This window comes from Pezoporus occidentalis, unplaced genomic scaffold, assembly GCF_034315485.1.
Source record: "Pezoporus occidentalis ecotype Australia unplaced genomic scaffold, CSIRO_AGI_Poc_V1 ctg147, whole genome shotgun sequence".
NCBI classification, from domain to species: Eukaryota; Metazoa; Chordata; class Aves; order Psittaciformes; family Psittacidae; genus Pezoporus; species Pezoporus occidentalis.
In genome coordinates, this window is record NW_026913284.1 from 1,297,083 (window position 1) to 1,314,832 (window position 17,750).

At 60.2% G+C, this 17,750-nt stretch overlaps 3 protein-coding genes across 4 annotated transcripts in view; 1 reads left to right on the forward strand and 2 right to left on the reverse strand.

Annotated features, from left to right (window-relative positions):
• Nucleotides 1-17,750, reverse strand: part of ABCC2 (ATP binding cassette subfamily C member 2) — a 125,729-nt gene that overhangs the window by 35,539 nt on the left and 72,440 nt on the right. The gene's annotated exons all lie outside the window — the stretch shown is intronic.
• On the reverse strand, nt 51-5,390 carry ENTPD7 (ectonucleoside triphosphate diphosphohydrolase 7). Its single transcript, XM_062610386.1, has 12 exons — nt 5,119-5,390; nt 4,858-5,043; nt 4,558-4,763; nt 4,323-4,476; nt 3,865-3,968; nt 3,736-3,792; nt 3,117-3,265; nt 2,875-3,041; nt 1,822-2,146; nt 1,657-1,742; nt 1,383-1,544; nt 51-1,215 (listed from the first exon to the last, which is right to left on the reverse strand). The coding sequence occupies exons 1-12, from the start codon at nt 5,124-5,126 to the stop codon at nt 987-989; spliced, it is 1,833 nt and encodes a 610-aa protein (XP_062466370.1). The 5' UTR covers nt 5,127-5,390; the 3' UTR covers nt 51-986.
• SLC25A28 (solute carrier family 25 member 28) lies at nt 5,902-9,961 on the forward strand. 2 transcript variants are annotated; one of them, XM_062610393.1, is made up of 4 exons: nt 5,902-6,249; nt 6,382-6,610; nt 7,399-7,455; nt 8,886-9,961. In XM_062610393.1, exons 1-4 carry the CDS (start codon nt 5,917-5,919, stop codon nt 9,401-9,403), a joined length of 1,137 nt encoding a protein of 378 aa, XP_062466377.1. In that variant the 5' UTR covers nt 5,902-5,916; the 3' UTR covers nt 9,404-9,961. The 2 variants fall into 2 exon arrangements, with proteins under 2 accessions (XP_062466377.1, XP_062466375.1); XM_062610391.1 differs by having other exon boundaries at nt 5,908-6,249; nt 6,382-6,551.

Sequence of the window (17,750 nt, forward strand, 5' to 3'; positions counted from 1 at the left end):
CCATCATGGCATCAGCTAGGAGCTGTTGCTGCTAAAAGACAAGACCCATCTCAATGGCTCAAGGGGTTTGTTTATTGCTACAGGAGTGGCAGCAGCTGAGTTCAAGTAAAAAGTGACAAAAACTTCATTGGTTCACTGCTGGGCTCCAGCCCCAGGAGAGGAAGGCTTGTGCCTGTGCACAGCTAGGCTGGAGTGAGGTGGTTCCCCCAGGGGCAGGGCCAGCCTGCACGAATGCGGAACCCCGGGTCCTGGTTTGTGCCTGATTAACGTGGGGGACGCCACGGGGCAGATGCGCCCAGGAGGGAATGTACAGAAAAGCAGCTACTCTGGTGGTGCTTTAGGGACCAGTCCCCAAGTCCTCAGGAGCCTGGGACCAGGGGCAATTGTCCTACGAGAGGGAAACATGGCAAAGAGCAGGACAGCTCTTAAGGAATGCTCTGAGAGGGGCCAGGCTGGGCAGAGCAGAACAGCCCAGTGGAACTCTTGGCTCACCTGCATCCTGTAGTAACTTTGCTGGCCACTGCTGTTCTCCAGCCCATGGACTTGTCAGGCACTGCAGAAGGGCCACCCCCATGATGAGCTACAGCACTGCACCAGGTTGCTCTGCAACCCCCTGGTTGAGTCACGGGGTGCCCCAGTGCTTCAGGCCACAGCCCTGGGTTGGCCACCTTGGTGATAGTGTCCTGTTTATCTGAGGGACCTGCCAGGGCCGCAGCCTTGAGCCCGCTGGCAGCAGAGGACTTTGCTCTACACCACGTAGCAAGGCAAAGGCCAGAGGCCAAGGAATGCAAAGATTACATCTGGGGCAAGGCAGAGAGCCAGGCTCCACTGTCCATAGCTGCCTCGGGAACCCATAGCCTCTGGTTCTGATACGGAGATGACAGAGTGCAGAGTTGAGATGATCTTTAAGAAGGAGTCCAAGCCCTCGGAGTCCAGGCTGTGAACCAGTCCTGGTTCTGCTGGTGCAACGGAGGGTACCACCGTTGTCATGGCCCATTCCCCTGGCCCAGTGGCACCACCACCTTGTCCAGCCAGAGCAGGTTGAGCTGAGCCAAGCGCAGCTGCCGGTGGTGGATGCGGCGCAGCCGCAGGAGGTAGAGGACTATGGCCAGCGCCACAACCAGGATGCAGGCAAAGAAGAGATAGTGGTTGTAGACAAAAGAAAGGCGCAGCCAGGAGGTGTGTGCTTGCCGGATGCTCTCCTGACGGAGATCCCTGTGGAGAAAAATGTCAGGACTGGCCTGGGATGCCATGGGGTACTACCAGGGTCTGTGCCACCACTCCCCCTTGCCAGGGGTGGCAGAGCCCTCGCCTGGTGTGGTAACTCCTGCCTCTCCCCAGCCACCCTTCCCTGAGCAATGCCATCAGCAAGCCAATGGTACCTGAGTGGCAGAAACCGTGTCTTGTAGAGGATAGCTCCCAGCGTCCACTGCACCTCCCGGTCATACACCAGCTGGGCTGTGCGCAAGCTTGGGTAATCCAGGGGGAAGCTGAAGCCCTGGTGAAGGACTTGATACATCCAGGCTGATTTGAAGCACTGATACCTGCAGGGGCAGCAGGGTCATCAGCCAGACACTACCACCCCTACCCTGGTCCCTTATTCCAGCAAAGGCCCCACAGGAGGCCCAGCCACAGCACTCCCCCAAAGCTACTTACTTCAGGCGGTGCTGGTCAGCATGAGCAGAGTAGAGGCCACCACGGAAGCGCCGGGTCAGCACCTCCCATCGCTGGCTGCAGTATTCCTGCGGGAAGGAGAAGTTGGGGCTCAGAGCAGAAAACAGACCCCACTCCTGCCCAGCCCAGGGCTGGCATAGCACCCACCTGGGCAGCAGAGGTGAAGGTGGGGGCACTGTAGTGGCCCCCCAGGCGCAGCACATCCTCCGTGCAGTAGAAGAACTCAGAGAAGCCATAAAACTCGCTGTTGCCAAAGTCAATGGGTGCTTTGTAGGCCCCCACCAGGGAGGCCTGGCTGCTGTTGGGCCCAGCCAGGAGGGGCTGCAGCACGTCCACACAGGCTGGCCAGTCCCCTCGTCCCCGCACAAACAGGGTTTGTCCACCCCTCACCACTGTATCCTCCAGCCCCATGGGCAGGCAGGGGTCCAGGAAAGGCATCTCAGGGCTCAGCCCCATCTGCTGGCTGTGCAGGCTGGAAAACAAGCCAGGAAAGAAAGGTAATTGCACAGGGGGGTCCTATACCACCCCCCAAAAGCCTAGTTTAGTGCTGTCCTACATCCAGATGCCCTCCACACCAAACAATGCCATGTCCCCTTGTGTCCCACAATGCTGGCACCCACCCTGCCACTTCCTGACAAGGCCAAACTTGCCTGATCTGTCACACTGCCCTGCAGCCATAAGCTCTGAGCACCTGCGGAATGCAACAAGGTACATCCCATCCCTCCCAGCTCACAGGGATCCAGACCCCTGCACACCCCCCGGGGATCTGGAGGCAGAGTTTGCTCCTGGCACAGGAGTACCTGGGCACTAAGCCTCTCTGCCTCTGGCGACAGCTTCATGGAGGGAAGGAGAGACACGAGAGAGAGCTCAAGGCAAGGATGCAATGGAAAGATGTGCTGAGTGAATCGGTGCTGGAGAAGGAGGGAAAGTCAGAGCAGGAAAAACTGAAAGACACCAGAGGAGACTCCCTGCAGCCTGCTGCGAAAGGAGGAGGAGGAAGGCAGGGAGCTGCGGCACCAATAACACCTGCCAAGCCCATGCACCCTGTGCCAACCTCACAGCTGTTGCCCATGTGGCTATGGGAGCTGGTACTGTCATGGGCAGCTCCTGAGACAATGCGACAGGGAGGGCGTCATGAAGGAAGCAGCACCCCATTTCGCAATGCCCCAGCAGGGACACCGCTAGGTGAGGCAGCAGTACCGGTTATGTACATAGGTCTGGTTCAGCACAAGATCCTCATAGCGCTGCCGGGCAAAATTGCCCCCAAAGCCCAGGAAGGTGTTGACGTAGACACGATACACATGGCCGGTGTGCTGCACATCACAGCCCAGGTTGAATTCTGCCAGCAGACTCTTAGCAGCCTCTTCCTGGGGACACAGAGAGGTCTATGGTCAGCAGCGGCCCAGGGAAGGTAAGGGCTGATCTCAAGGACACATACACACCTGCTGCGGGGAGGAGAAGGCTCTGGAGTCAGGCACTTCATAGGCAATCTGCAGGGAGGCACCCCCCATGTCTAGGATCCCAACTGTTCGTTTCCGAACCAGGGACTCTCCCTTGTCCCCCAGCGCTACGGTGACCACCGCATCCTCTTCTGCAAGCCACAGCAATGTGTCAGCAAGGGCCTGCGGCAGCATCTCCTCCCTTCCACTAATAATCCCCACTGCGGCCTCATGGGGCTCCTCCACCCCTGCAAGCAGCTCCCAAGGATCACCTGCAGGGCAACAGGTCCTGGCACTCGGGACTGGCCACCCCCTGTCTTTGTAGGTTCCCTCAAAGCATCCACCACTGGAAGCCACTACAGGAACGCTACAAACCTTCTCTCCCTGGCTCTTCACGCAAAATAATGCGGGTGCCCCCTTAGAGGAAGTTGTTCCTGTGACTGGGGCAGGTGCCCCTCTGGGTCCCAGGTCCAGGAGGGTTTCACACACATGGCTTAGGGGATCAGGCGCACTGCCTGGCCAGAGGGGCAAATGCTGACTGCTCCAGAGCTTGCTGCTGGAGCCTGCCCCAGCAGGACTCTGCTCAGAGCCTCCCAGCTGCTCTACAAGCAGCCAGACTCACCATCATCATGATCAAACCGTCCCAGGACAAAGTTGATGCCAATCCAAGCATACACACCTGCATGACACAGAAAGCGTCATTTAGCAATATACTAAAGGGAACCAAGCAGTGCTTTGCGGCAGCTCCTACCTTCCTGTTTCCCTGAGATCACTTCTGCATGTGATTTGGAGAAGAGGAAATCAAATTCTTGGGGCACATTTCTCACCAAGTCCTCCAGGATTGCAGCTTGCTGCCTGCAAGGGCACAGGAGAGGGACATTCACCAGAGATGCTCCTTTGCAGGAACGCAGTAGATGGTGGGAATCCTGCTACAACACACCCCCCCATTCAGCCCCTTGAGCCCTGCTGCTGCCCCCAACACACTTTGTGAATGAGAAGCTAGATTGACTCCTTTGAAACTTCAGTAAAACGTGTCTCCTCTCAGCTACCTCTCAGTGTGCTCGAAGCACACTTTTTCCTTTCTCACATCCCTGCCCAGGATTCCCAGTTCTCCCAGTAGGCTCAGAACAGGGTAGCAGTCTTCCCCCTTCTCATGGCTGAGGCACCCCAGTGGGTGCCTGGCTCCCCCAACAAGGGACAAGTTCTCACCCCTCGGGCAGCAGCCGCATGCCTGCTGTGCACAGGATGTAAAGCGGAGTCTCCTTGTGCTTCCGAGCCGGGACGTGGGCTGCCGCGAACTGAAGCAGAGGCCGCAGGTAGGGCGTAGCTTGATCAGGGGCCGCTGCTGCCGCCACAGAGATGCCTGCCCGGGAAGAAGGTGCCATTAGCCGGGCAGCGGTTGGTGCCCATCCCACACAAGAGGACCAGGAACAGCGGCACTGACCTGGTTTAATCTTCTTGACGACGGGGCGGCTGCTGTGGTCCCTCATCTGCCTGATGTCCAGCAGGTCGTGCGGGTTCCCGTTGTGCGGGGGCCAGAAGTACACAAAGACCCGGGACCCGCTGCTCCCGCAGTCCACCACCACCCCGTAATTAAGGGCCGAGTCCTCGGTGTCGGTGGCCGTCAGCTCCTCCGCCCGCGCCAGGTACCTGGGAACCGGGGAGGGGCGGACACGACACAGGCTATCGCAGCACCGCAGGCAACGGCGCGCCCCGTGCCACCGGCAGCCCCGGCCCCGCTCACCTCTCATCGCGCCGAGCGGAGCGGCCCGGCACGGCCTGGCCGCGAGGGGTGGTGGTGGCCAGCAGCAGCAGCAACAGCAGCACCACGGTGACAGCCAGCCCCAGCGCCACCGGGCGTTGCCGCGGTGCCGGGCACGGACACGGGCATGGTCCCGCCGAACGCCACGACGGGCAGGAAACGCCGATCCTGCGGGCACAGACCACAGCTCAGCAGCGTGCCCGAGGCAACCCCGGCCCCGCGGCCAGGCCCGGCCCGGCTCACCTGGCCATGTGCGCCCGCCGCCGCCCGCCCGCGCATCGCCCCGCTGCCCGCACTCGCCACCGGCACCGTTCGACACGTCACCAGGCACCGCCAGCGCGGCCAATAAGCACCCCTGCCACCGGGCCTCCGCCGGGCTGCGCTCCGCCCACCGCGGTCGTGGAGACCAATCGGCACCGCCGGCCCCCGGCAGAGCCACGCCCCCGCCGCCCGCTGACCAATCGGGACCAGGCGCGACGGCGCCACCAGGCGGCCGAGGGCCGCGCTTGGCTTCGCCCTTGCTCCCGCATCCGACCTTCGCCGGACAACGTCACGCAGAGCCTTCCTACCGCCAGCTCCCAGCCAATCCGAGGCGCCCAAATAAACAACACGCGCCGAGAGCCGGAGTGGCGGAAGAGACAGCCAATGGCGGCTCTCTGGCCCGACGGAGAGGAACAGCGGGCGGGCCAAAGAGCGCAGGTTCACTGCCCAATGGGCTGCGCGGAGGGGAGGGGCGCAAAGTTAAGACACCCAATGGGCTGCTCGGGCCAGCGAGGCGGGGAGTCCCGGAGGCCAACGGGAAGCTCGCCGGAGCGCGCCGGAGGGAGCGGCCGGCCAGTAGCAGCGTCGTATCCGCGGCGGCGGCGGCCAATGAGCGAGGCTCGCGGGGGGCGGGAGGTGTCGGGCTGAGCCAGTGGGCGTGCGGCTGGGGCGGGCACCGGGCGGTGCTGGCCAATGAGCACTGCGGGGCGGGGCGGAGCGGGAGCCGGGGGGCGGGGCGGCGCGGCGCGGGGCCGGGGCGGCGGCGGTGGCGGCGGCGCCATGGAGCTGGGGGCGGGCGCGGGGGCGGGCGCGGGCCCCGGCGCGCGGGGTGGCGCGGAGTCGGGCCGCGTCCTGCTGCTGCTGATGGGCGGTGGCGGCGGCGGCGCGGGCCGCGCGCGGCGGGGCGGCGCGGGGGCGGAGGCGGGGCCGGGTCCCGGAGCTGGCCCCGGCCCGGAGGGCGCGGAGGCAGCGCGGGGCAACGAGCCGCGCTCCCCGCCCGCGCCCGACTACGAGGCACTACCGCAGGGTGCCGCCGTGTCCACGCACATGTTGGCGGGCGCCGTGGCGGGCGTCATGGAGCACTGCGTGATGTACCCAGTGGACTGTGTCAAGGTGCCGGCACCGGTGGCGGGGCGGGGGGCGCGGCGGGGCCGGGGAGGGGGCGGTGGCAAACCGGGGGGGGGGGCGGTGCCCGGATCGGGTCCCCTGTGGTGACGGGCCGCCTGCCCGGGCCTTGTGTTGCAGACGCGGATGCAGAGCCTGCGGCCGGAGCCCGCCGCCCGGTACCGGAACGTGCTGGAGGCCCTGTGGCGCATCGCCCGCACCGAGGGCGTCTGGCGGCCGATGCGGGGCTTGAACATCACGGCCACCGGCGCCGGCCCGGCGCACGCCCTCTACTTCGCCTGCTACGAAAAGTTAAAAAAGACGCTGAGCGACGTTATCCACGCTGGGGGCAATAGCCATGTGGCCAACGGTACTGCTCCCGGGGCCACGGGGGCTGCCGGTGGCCACCCCCAACCACGCCGGGTGGGGAGCAGGGGAGGACAGGCCGAGCCGTGGCGGTAGGGAGGGCTGGCCCGGTACCGCCGCCGTGGGGCTGAGTGCAGCGCGTGTGCTAAAGCTGTGCTTTCTGCAGCTGCGGTGCTGGGCAGGGGGAAGCACTGATCCTGCACCTGCCACAGCCGCTCCCGGGTATCTGTCTTGGAGGAGGTTGGTGGCCCCGGCTTGGAATGGTGCTGGTGGACAGGAGCTGCCTGCAGATGAGCTGGGCCTGGCCATGGTCCCGTGGGTTGGTGGTGCCGGAGCTTGCCCCAGCAGGGCCATGTGGTTTTGGAGCCTGTCTTGCCATGGTGCCCATTGCTCGTCTCGAGGAGCCACCACGGTGGGGAAAGCGTGGGGCCGAGGGGAGAGCAAGGCACGTCCCATCCTCAGCTCTGTTCTGCAGTGTTTCTCCTCCGTGGGGGCATTGGCCATCCTCAGGGTGCTGCCAACCGGTGGCCTTGGCCTGTCCCCGAGGGCTGGGCCCAAACGAGTACCGGTCAACCCGTGGGAGTCGGCAGCCTGTCACAATCCTCTTTGTTTCCTTGAGTTCTCCGGGTGGGAACTGCTGAGGACTGACCCACCAGGGAGATGGAGGCCACCTCTGGATCTCTCCCTCTTCCAGGGGCCTCCTCCTGTACCTTGGCAAGGGACTCAGGGCTGTGGTAGAGCCCCGGGGTCCCTCACCTCCCCCCTTCACATGTGGCAGTTCTTGTTTTGCAGGTGCAGCCGGGTGTGTAGCAACGTTGCTCCACGATGCAGCCATGAACCCTGCAGAAGGTAACGATGGCCCTGGCCTGCCGGGAAGGGAGGATTGGGGTATGCCTACGCTGCTCAGGTCACCTCTGCAGTACAGAGGGTGCGCTCCTCACTGCTCACCTGACTGCAAGGATGCTTTGGGGGCCAGTGGCTGTGGCTCTGGGTAGGAGCCCAGTGGCTGAGGGGGTAGGTTGAAGAGCTGAATTCTGGGTCGAAGAGATGAATTCTGGGGGGAACAGGAAACCCCAGCTTAGGAGGAGCAGGGAGGGAACCAGGTTTCTGCACAGGAATTTTCCTGGAGGCAATTACAAGAAGCAGGAGAGAAGGCAAGAGAGATGCAAGCTGTACTGCTGTAGTTATCCCAAGTGTGTGGAAATTGGGCATTGCTGTGGTGAGGTCTCAGGAAGATGAGGTACATTCTGGATCTGTGTTCAAGAAGAAAATGAAAATAGGATACAAAAGACATGCTAAAGTCAGAAGAAGGGCGATCTCATGCTATGGGATGTCTGGAAGACATTGGTTTTGTTGAGCCTGGTATGTATGAAAAGGCAGTTTGTAATTAGGGTCTGAGCATGGTGGGAAAAGGAGGAATAATGAGGAAGGGCCAGTCATAATTGTATTTTTTCCTCTTAAAACCAGAGGGTTTGTGCCAGCACAGGCTGCAGTTGATCTAGGCCCAGCAGGGCTCCTGCCTGCCCAGTGCCCAATCATAGGACCCTGAGGAGCCAGCAGCTGTGTCTCCAGACCATTGTCATTCCTTTCCTTGAGCTCATCTTCTTACCATGGCTGTAGTATTTAGTCGCATCATTTTTAGCTCCCTGGGGCCACTTTGAGACAGGATTGGGGCAGGCTGCACTCTGGGCTCCCCTTCCCTGCTCTTGGATGTGTTGTGGGGGTTTGGCATCTGGTTCTTGCCCCAGAGCGTCTGTGTTTCAGCAGTGGCCACTGAAGATTCCTGGCTGGTGGGCTCTGCAATGTGCTGTGGTTATTGTGGGGACTGCACAGGGGGATGGCTGGGGAGGGACAGGCTCATCCTGATCAAGACATGTCTGGAAGGTAACAGATGGGGTTCTGACTGTGGAATAGTTTGGTGGGGTGGAGTGACATTGGTCAGTTGGGAGTGAGGGTGAATACAGAGTGTAAGTGCCTGGTATCAAAATGATCCCTGGGGCTGTGGCAGCTGTGGAGGTGGTGTCTGTGCAGTAGTGATGCCTCAACATGTTAAATGGCTGCAGTCCTGCCTAGGGAGACACAAGGCACTGCTGGTCCGAGTTGTCTGTCATTACCTTATAAGCCAGTGTGACCAAACTCCGTGCGCTTAGAAGAAGCCTGGCTTTGTCCTTACCCTTCTCTCTCCACTTTTCCTCCGTGCCTGGGTCCTGGCTGCTGGCTGCCACCGCTTTTCCTCCATGCCTGGGTCCTGGCTGCTGGCTGCCGCCGTCTGTCCCAAGTGGTCAAGCAGAGGATGCAGATGTACAACTCGCCTTATCAGCGTGTGATGGACTGTGTGCGAGCTGTGTGGCGCAACGAAGGGGCTGGAGCTTTCTACCGCAGCTACACCACCCAGCTCACCATGAACATCCCCTTCCAAGCCATTCACTTCATGACCTACGAGTTCCTGCAAGAGCAGCTCAACCCCCACAGACAGTACAACCCAGGCTCCCACGTGGTCTCCGGAGCCTGCGCGGGGGCTGTCGCTGCTGCAGCCACTACACCTTTGGACGTTTGCAAAACCCTGCTCAACACCCAGGAGTCCCTGGCCTTGAGCTCCAACATCAGCGGACACATTACAGGCATGGCCAATGCCTTCAGGACGGTGTACCAAGTGGGCGGCGTGACTGCCTACTTCAGAGGGGTGCAGGCGAGAGTCATTTATCAGATGCCCTCAACAGCAATTGCTTGGTCTGTGTATGAGTTCTTCAAATACATCCTCACCAAGCGCCAGGAGGAACGGCGGGCTGGGAAGTGAGCCGGAGCCAAACGCTGCTCCAGACCTGCTTCACCTCCCCTCCTGGTTTGTCTTCTGACACCTCTCCCATTCAGTTTGGTTTGTGTTGAAGAAGGAGCAGCGATGTCATTTGCCTTTGGCTGCTGCAGTTCTGCTCAGGCTGCACGGCTTGCTCTCCCCCCCAGTCCTCCAAGATGTCCCACTGGGAGCTGCAGCCTGGGTCCTGTTGCCTGGCACTTCGGTGGAGCTGTGCTCCTGTCCTTCCCTTCACCAAAACATCCTCTCACGCAAAGCACCCCTCCTCGGAGGGAAGGTGAATGTCCTGTCCTGCCTCTGCCAGGGCCAAGCTGAGCTCGCAGTCACCAAGGAGGTGGCAGCAGCACTGCCCGGGATGCTGGGGGCTTTGTCTGGCTTTTGGCTGAAGCAAAGTGTAAGCCTTGCCGTTGTCTTGTAGCACGCACACGTGATGCTGACCACCCCAATGGAGGGCAGGGGGGAGGATGGCACTTGAGGAGGGGAGCCTGTAGGTTTGGTTTTGTTCCTGCTCTTGACGCCTCCAATAAAAACAGTTCAGCTCTATCCTCATGTCCCCTTCTTACTCCAGTGGGGCACCCATCGAAAGACAGCAGTGGAGTTTGGGGGTAGCATTGTGCTGAGGGGGGCTGCCTGTTCCCCCCACCCTGGCAAGGTGCAGGGAGGAGTGTGGTGCCCATCCCCTTTGGCTGGTGGCCAAACACTTGCAGCTGGCATGGCTTGTGACCCCACTGGAGAAGCTGGGGTTCATGCTTCTCGTCCAGACAATCCCGCACCCTCATTCTGACGGGATCATCAGAGTGCTTCCAAACTGCTCTGAGCTGAGTTGTTGGCAGGAGGATCCCAAGTTGCGTGTGTCAGGGACAGCACAGGAATCACAGGGCTTTGTACACCTCACACAGGTGGTTTGGGGTTCGGCAGGGTTTTTGTCCCTGATTTTGAGTAAACTATTTTGTTGCTTGATGAGCATCTCAAAAATTTATAGAACCATAGAATGCTTTGGGTTAGAAAGGACCTAAGATTATCTAGTTCCAAGCCTGCTGCCATGGGAAGGGATACCTTCCACTAGACCAGGTTGGTCACGGCCTTGTCCAGCCTGGCTCAAAGTGCTAATATTTTCTCGTAGTGATAATGGAATAGCTTATTCTTTGAACATATTAACTCTCTTGGTACTGACTTCTTTTAGGGTCCCTACCAGCTCTGGACCTGTGAGCCAGCCTTGCTGGGTTGCTGAGCACTGAAATACCACCTAGTTGTGCTGACCTTCCAGAGCACAGCTCTGGGTTTCTCGAGCCGGGTGCCTGCAGGTGACACCTGGCTCTCACAGGATGCCTCACAGTGCTTGTAGGAGGGGCCTGTATCCCACAGTGCCAAGCCAAAATAAGTGCCTGGAGGAAATGCATTCACAGCTGTGGTATGTGCTGCTCTCAGTAACCGGGTCCTGGGTTGGCTCAGGGCTGGCCTGCACAGAGGGCTGCTAGGTTGAGCTGTGGCATGGGGGAACAGGGGTTTTCCTGCAGCTGGAAAGGCTGCTGTGTGAGCAGGGGAATGTGCAGCCCTTGTGGGCATGGGGCCCCAGCACTGCTGGACCTCCGCAGTACAGGGCAGGGTGTTCAACACCCTGCCCAAGCTCCAGCCCAACACCAACTTCACCTTTCCCTTAAGCATCTCTTGCCCCTGTTCCTGATGATGGGTGACAGGTGCTGAGCAACTGCTCATGGGATTTATGATGGCTGCCCAGCAGGTCTGGGTGTCTCTGGGCACAGAGAAGCCATGGCCACTGCTCTGTAGCCTGGGTGCACCCAGGTTCCATGCTGTGCCCATCCTCTGCTCCCTGGCATGGGCTGCAGGCTCCTTGTCCCTGCTTTTCCTGCACAAGCAGGAGGATGAGGAACTCCTTAAAGAAACAAAAGCCACTGGAGGCCAGGAGCCACCAGTTTTTGCACCATCTCAGGAGCTGGGGCTTTAAGAAATAGTCTGGGTATTGCAAGATCTGGCAGCTCTGCAGCTCCTCCGCCCAAGAGGGAGAAATCCGAGAAGCAGAAGTGGCTGGGAGAGACCAGGGAGGATTAGCTTGGCAGGCAGGGCACCAGACAGGAGCCTGCAGAAGACGGGTATGACTGGGCTGTCTCTGCCAGGATGGGTCTCCCTGCCTGAAAGTGAAAGCTGTTGCCAGTGGAGCTGCAGCCTCACATTTACCCCTCACCAGACACTGGGGTGATGACAATCCCCATGGAGGAAAAGGCATAAACACAGGCTGGGGCTGGGGGGAGATTCACACTATTAAATCCATCAACCACTGGAAGAAGCTCTATAAATGTCAGCGGGTGGAGGCATGATTGAAGGTGACTCCAGGATGCTTCCACGAATAACTCCACAGAAGTGCTGGGGGAGGGAGCAAGACCCCCAGGAATGGGGAGGTGATCAGTCAGCACAGCACAGAGGTGCTGCCATGTGGGCAATTGGCCTGAGCGCTCCCCTGGCAAGAGCTCAGCCTTTGTTCACCCGGTGCTTTGCCAGGCTGTGATGCCCAGTGCAGATAGCAGCAGCCCCGCAGAGGCAAGGCCACAAAAGACTGGAAAATCCCATCCTGCTTCCATCTCCATCCCCCGAGCTGGGCCTCTGCCACAGACCAAGGGCTGGCCATGGTGGTTTGCTAGTTGCTGTCCAGCTCTGCATCGGAACAACTTGCCCGGCAGGTGGTTCTGGCGCCTTTTGGCATGATGAGACACTCAGAGGTAACCGAGTTATTGGTTGATGCAGCTCCAGCTGCTGTCTTTCCAAGGTCTGCATCAGTGAATCCACGCTGCTCTGTGTTTGTCCCAGGGCCTCCTAGGTAGTTGGCTGCGTTTCGAGCGAGAGCCCTCCTACACACTTTTCTGGGTAAAGAGGCTATTTTTGGCTCTCCAGCAAGGGAGCCACACTCAGCCCAGCAGAGTTTTGAAGACAGCCCCTTTTCCTTTCTGCTCCCTGCAGGATCCCCAGTCACATCCAGCACAGGCAGGGATTTGCTGCCTTGCCTTCCCGTGTCCTACTACTCCGCCAGCCTTGACCTGCCACTGGTGCCAGGGATGATCCTGGACTGGGTGAGCCCTGCAGCCCCAGGCAGGCAGAGCCGGGCAGTGCTGCCAGCCTTGCCCTGCTCCAGGTGATAGATCTGGGGCTGCTGCAGTTCTGCTGCAGCACAGCCCCAAGCTATTTCAGGCAGCCCGAGTTTGCCATGTCAAGAGCAGCTCCAGCGTCCCCAGATGCCTTCCTGGGGTAAATGGAGATGCCTGCATTCCCGCAGGTTAAGGGCAGAGCTGGGGTGAGGGGAACTGGGGTGGCTGCATAAACCCCCAAAGCAAGAAGGGGAGACCACTCCAGTGTGTCTGCCCCGTACCTTCAGCTGGGGGCCAGTGGGCTCCTGAGTTGCTCCTGCCTTGGGGACTCCACACAAGGTGCTGGGACCCAGCCTGCAGGGGCCTTTGCCAGCCCAGCTCTGGGGCAGTCAGTTGGGGGCAAAGGCATTGTCCTGCCAAACCACATCACTGCCCCTCCTGTGCTGGTGTCCTAGACTACCCTGAGCTTTTCTGCCCCCAGCCCCTCTGCAGTGGGTGCCAGACTGCCCTGCTGGGTGGCAGGAGGTGGCTGGAGCCCACAGGGAGCACAGAGGTGGACTCCCAGCCTCTCTCCCACCCCAACCACCCTGGCTCTGGGATTCCTCAGGGCTCTGTCAGACCCCAATAAAGTTGTACAAGTTCTCATGACCCCACGGCCTTACAGTGGTGGTAAACATGGGCGCCAGGGCCGCCTGGACAGAGAGCAGACATGGCTCCTGGTGGGCCCTGGGAAACCTTCTTCTGACCCATGCTGCTGCCTGAGTTAAACTGCTGAGAGACAAATCCTGGTTGGGCTGCTCCCAGCCCACCGGGCTCCCACTGAGCATCGCAGTGCAGGAAGGCAGGGAATGTATCCTGAAAGGTAAAAGTGAGGCTGGAAACCTGCTTTCTTGGCTGTAAGAGCCACCAGAAGAAGAAACTCCCAGGGCTGGGCTGGGACTGCTCTTAGGTGACTGGTTTGATGGGGAGGTATTGGTTACACCCGTACTTAGTGTTAAAGTTCCCCAATAAGGGGCTTCAAACTGGCCCTGGGAAGATGCTGCCCAGCTGCACTGGGAGGTGTCAGAAGTGGGAGCCTCTCCTGGGCTGGATGGGGGTGGCAGGTGGGGTCACTCTCCCAAGGGCATATGGGTGAGCGCAGTGGGACAGCTCAAGCGTGCTGTGACACCAGAGCCTGCTCTGGGATCAGTCTGAAATGCAGCTGAAGCAAGGGCTGTTCCAGAGGGTGGGGGGACTTCAGCCCTAATCTCCCTGGCCCAGGAGATTAGGATTGCACGGGTGGCACCAGATAACAATTCCCTGCAATCCTCCCTCCCCAGGATAGCTCTGGCATGGGGACCTGACATAGGAGTCTCGTGGCAGGGCACAAATAATGCCTGGCGTGGTTAGTGGCTGCCAGGAGACATGTAAATCCAAGCAGTCTTCTCCTCTGTCCCTGCACCTTTGGGTGCCCATTAGACCTGAGCAGTACATTGCCGGGAGCACTGCCAAGGGGAGGGAGTAGGGAATCGGGCCAAAATCGGGCCGTGGCTCCATCGGGGACACAGCTCCCTCTGGTGAGGACGCAGCTGTAACAGGCACCAGGCGCTGGACATCACAACAGTCATAGATGTCCTTGGGCAAGGACTTGCAGGGGGTGAAGGTGGCAGCTGAAGGCGGGAGGCAATGCCAGGGCTTCGGGAATCTGGGGAAGAGGGAGCTCCCACGTTGGATGGATTTCGCCTCTTTGGGAAGGGAGAAAAGCTACAAACCTGCTGGGTCTCTCACAAAGACATGCTGGATGCCTGCGCTCAGGGCACACCCGAGCCAAGAGCAGGCGCGGAGCAGCGGGGGGGTGGCAGGGACAGAAGGTACCTGTCCCCCCGTGTCCCCGGGTGCTGGCCGATAGATGGCGGTGCCGCCTCTCTCTTGGGGACAGCCCCTGAGCCGTGTCCCAGCTGCAGCCCGGCAGACACGGAGCAGCACCGCCAGCGGAGAGTCGTCCCGGGAAAGGGTCTGTGGATTGTATTGCCCAGGCAGGGGGATGTGGCACGGGGCAGCCGGGAGGGGCTCTGCTCGGACCAGAGCTCTGGGTTTCAGCAGTGCTCTGCTCTGGAGGGGATCAAGATGCCAGTCTCTTCTAGACGGGACACTGAGTCCCGTGTCACAGCACTGTGCCCCGTCCCAGGAGAGAAGGAACGCCTAAAACCTGGGATCCCCCGCAATGCTTGGGTGTAGTCAGCCTGCAATGCATGGGACAGGCTGGAGGACTAGGGGAGGTCTGTGGCCATTAGGGTCTCATCAGAGGAAGGGAGGCAGGTCCCTGGCCCTCCTGCTGGCAGACAAGTAGTTGAAGAAACCATCGCTGGAGGATCCACAGCACAAGTACTATTTAATTACTTGATCCATGGCTGGCCACAGCTTTATTGGCACTGAAAAGAGCGCTTGTGTGACAACCTGGCATTGTCAGTGCCAGGAGGAGCTTCCAGCATCTCCGAGCACTGACGGCTCTGCAGAGCCCCAGTGACCAAGCAGCCCTGGCAGCTCACAGCTCATGGCATGGGGTAGCTGCAGTGGGAAGCACCACAGAGCAGAAGCTGCCACCCCAATCCAGATCCAACACAGAGGACTAAGCCCAGCACCACCCCAGCACACCACTGGGTCCCTGGGCTCCTGGCTCCAAGGGAGCAGGAAGTGGCTGTGCCCGAATTGAAGTAGATGGGACCAGAACTCACTGGGGTCTGCCCAGGTCCATGGGCAGCCTGACCAGCCTTGCTGGGAGTAGGCAACTCACTCTGCACACTGCTGATGGCAGCAAGTGGCTTGTGAAGTATTAAAAACATGAGGGGAGGGGGAGGGGATGACCGCAGTGGGGTGAAAGGAGGGATGGAAAGAGATATCAGGAAGGAGAGGAAATGAGAGCACATTTGCAGTGCTGCAGAAGCAACAGCACTGCTCCCCTGTGATCCTGAGCATGACAGAGAGGACACAGAAAACCAGCTAGTGCTGGGGTTTGGATAGAGCCTCCCTGTGAACCACTGGACAGAGGCAAGGAAACAAAAACCAGAACTGGAGCCCATGTACAGAGCAGGCCTGAGGCCTGGTAGTTAAAGTCTGGCTGCCCCAATAGTCCCTCCTTTCCTTTAAGTCAATGCATTGTTTTAGTGAATCTTGTCCCTGTCCGAAATCAATCAGCGCCTTCCTGCCCTGACTCCCAAACAGCAGTAAATCCCCCGATCAACCAGGAAGAAACAACACATGCCCTCTGCCCCTTCACCATGGCCCTTCCATCTCTCCCTCATGTCCCTCTGCCTGCACTACAACCACAGCGGGATCATGCTGGAGGGATCTTCACCAGCACCCTGCACCTCTCACTCCACCAGCAGCACCCCGCTTTGCCCTGGGGCATGAGGGACAGGGTGCGTCATAGGCGGGTGCTGCCTCCAGTGCAGCCATGCAGCGACTTCCCTCCATTGTGTCTCCCCTCCCTAGGCAGCAAATCCAATCTGCAGTCTCCCACCATCTCCCTCCCACCAGTCTCCGCTGGCTGTTCCTCCTCTTTGGAGCACTTTTCTGCCGCTGTGCTCCAGGCCCCCCAGCACCCCCAGCCCTTTGTGCCACTTCGTCATCCCCATCAGCTTGGGGGTATTGGGTGAGAGTCTGCAAAGGGGTTCCTCCCACTAATCCGCTGCCCTCCCCTCAGTCTGAGCTAGTGGGACAGCTGGGATCTGTCCCGGGAATGGGGCTCGCTATGGTGGACATCTAGAAACTTCCATCGCCATGGCACATCGGCCTGCAGCCAGGCCTCTTGGCTTCCCCTGGCCAGGCACTGCTCCAGCTCTCCACGGGAACCATGGGGCCGGGGAGCACACACGGGTGTCACCAGGCACAATTGGGGTGAGCACAGCACTAACCTCCTGCCTACAGCCATGCTGGGTGCTGTACTGATTGATAATGCTGGTACTGCCCGGCATCACCTCTTGCAACATGGCCATGGGGTCCCCATGTGCCCTTTTTCTTTACACCACCATCCCTGCTCCGAAGGTGCTGTCTACAGATGTGGGCAGCATGTCCCACACCAGGGATCTCGTCTCACCTGGGATCTCTGGTCCTGCTGGTCATGAAGTAGATTTTTAACCAGCTGCCACGCACTCGGAGGGGACATGCTAAGCCAAGAGCTCCCCTCATACACCCTGATTTTGGAGGAGCCTGTATTGTGGTTACAATTCCTCTGGCTTGTACGTCAAGGCATGAACTCACACCGGTCTATTTCTGCAGACAGTCTGGCAGAACACAGAGGAAAACGCAACTCCTTCCTATGGCAGAGACAAATCTCCCCAGGCTGACTGCTGCAGCAGAGAGAATTACCTATCTTTGTTCTTGGCTATCCTGTTTCTACCCACGAGACCGCAAGGCCTTAACCACTCATCTCCGAAAGCCAAGAGCCGAGCCTGGGCTTCCTCTCCCGCGACACCTTGCTGCCATCCAGCAAACAATCGGCTGGGTGTGCCGCATCCTCTCCCGCTGGTCTCGGTGTGGCTCGGGGGACAGCAGGGTGCTGCGCCGAGCCAGGGCTGGGAGCCGGGGCTGCTGCTTGCCTGTTCTGTCCCCACGGTGTTGCAATGGAATTTCTCTGGTTCCTTTTGAACATCAAATCCCAAGGGTGCGCGTTCAGATTGTGCGGTGGAAATGCGCAGTGTAAAAGGCTTTAGCAGGGTGAACGGTATTTACCTGCTACTTCTGCCGCGGCTACAAGCCCGGTTCCTCTGCTCGCGGTGGAGGCACCATGAAACGGCAGGCACGGAGAGGGCAGGGGAGGGCACAGTGGGCTTCGCTGAGCAAGAGAGGAGGCACACTGAGCCCCTGGCTGCGTCCGTCCCGTCCTCTGGGAATGTCTTCGGGAGCTCCGACGCCGCGGCGGGGAGATGTGCGGCACGGTGCGGGAGAGCTCACGGCGCCGCTGGTCTCCGCCGCCACCCGGGCCGAGCCAGACGGTGCTCCGCGGGTGTCCTGCCCTACCCGGGAGGGACTGCGGCGCTCGGCAGGACCTGCCCGGCAGAGGCACGGCCGCGGCGGCGGGGCCAGGACCGCTCCGAGGGCTCAGTGGCGGTGGGACGGGGCGGCCGGGACGGGGCGGGCGCCGGGCCATCCCGCCGCCGCTCCAGCGGGGTTCGGGGGCCTCGGCCACCCCATCCCCCTGCAGCCGAGAGAAATGGCTGAACATGTAGCAATAATGCCCCGGTATTCAGGCTGCC

Excerpts from the sequence above, each read along its gene's own strand:
- ENTPD7 (XM_062610386.1), bottom strand. Across the intron at positions 3,969-4,322 it reads ATGCGGCTGCTGCCCGAGGG|GCAGCAAGCTGCAATCCTGG; the intron begins GTGAGAACTTGT and ends GTGCCCTTGCAG. Across the intron at positions 2,147-2,874 it reads CAGACCTATGTACATAACCG|CCTGCACAGCCAGCAGATGG; the intron begins GTACTGCTGCCT and ends CTTGTTTTCCAG.
- SLC25A28 (XM_062610393.1), top strand. The coding sequence starts at position 5,917 with ATGGAGCTGGGGGCGGGCGCGGGGGCGGGCGCGGGCCCCGGCGCGCGG. Across the intron at positions 6,250-6,381 it reads ACCCAGTGGACTGTGTCAAG|ACGCGGATGCAGAGCCTGCG; the intron begins GTGCCGGCACCG and ends CTTGTGTTGCAG. Across the intron at positions 6,611-7,398 it reads CAATAGCCATGTGGCCAACG|GTGCAGCCGGGTGTGTAGCA; the intron begins GTACTGCTCCCG and ends CTTGTTTTGCAG.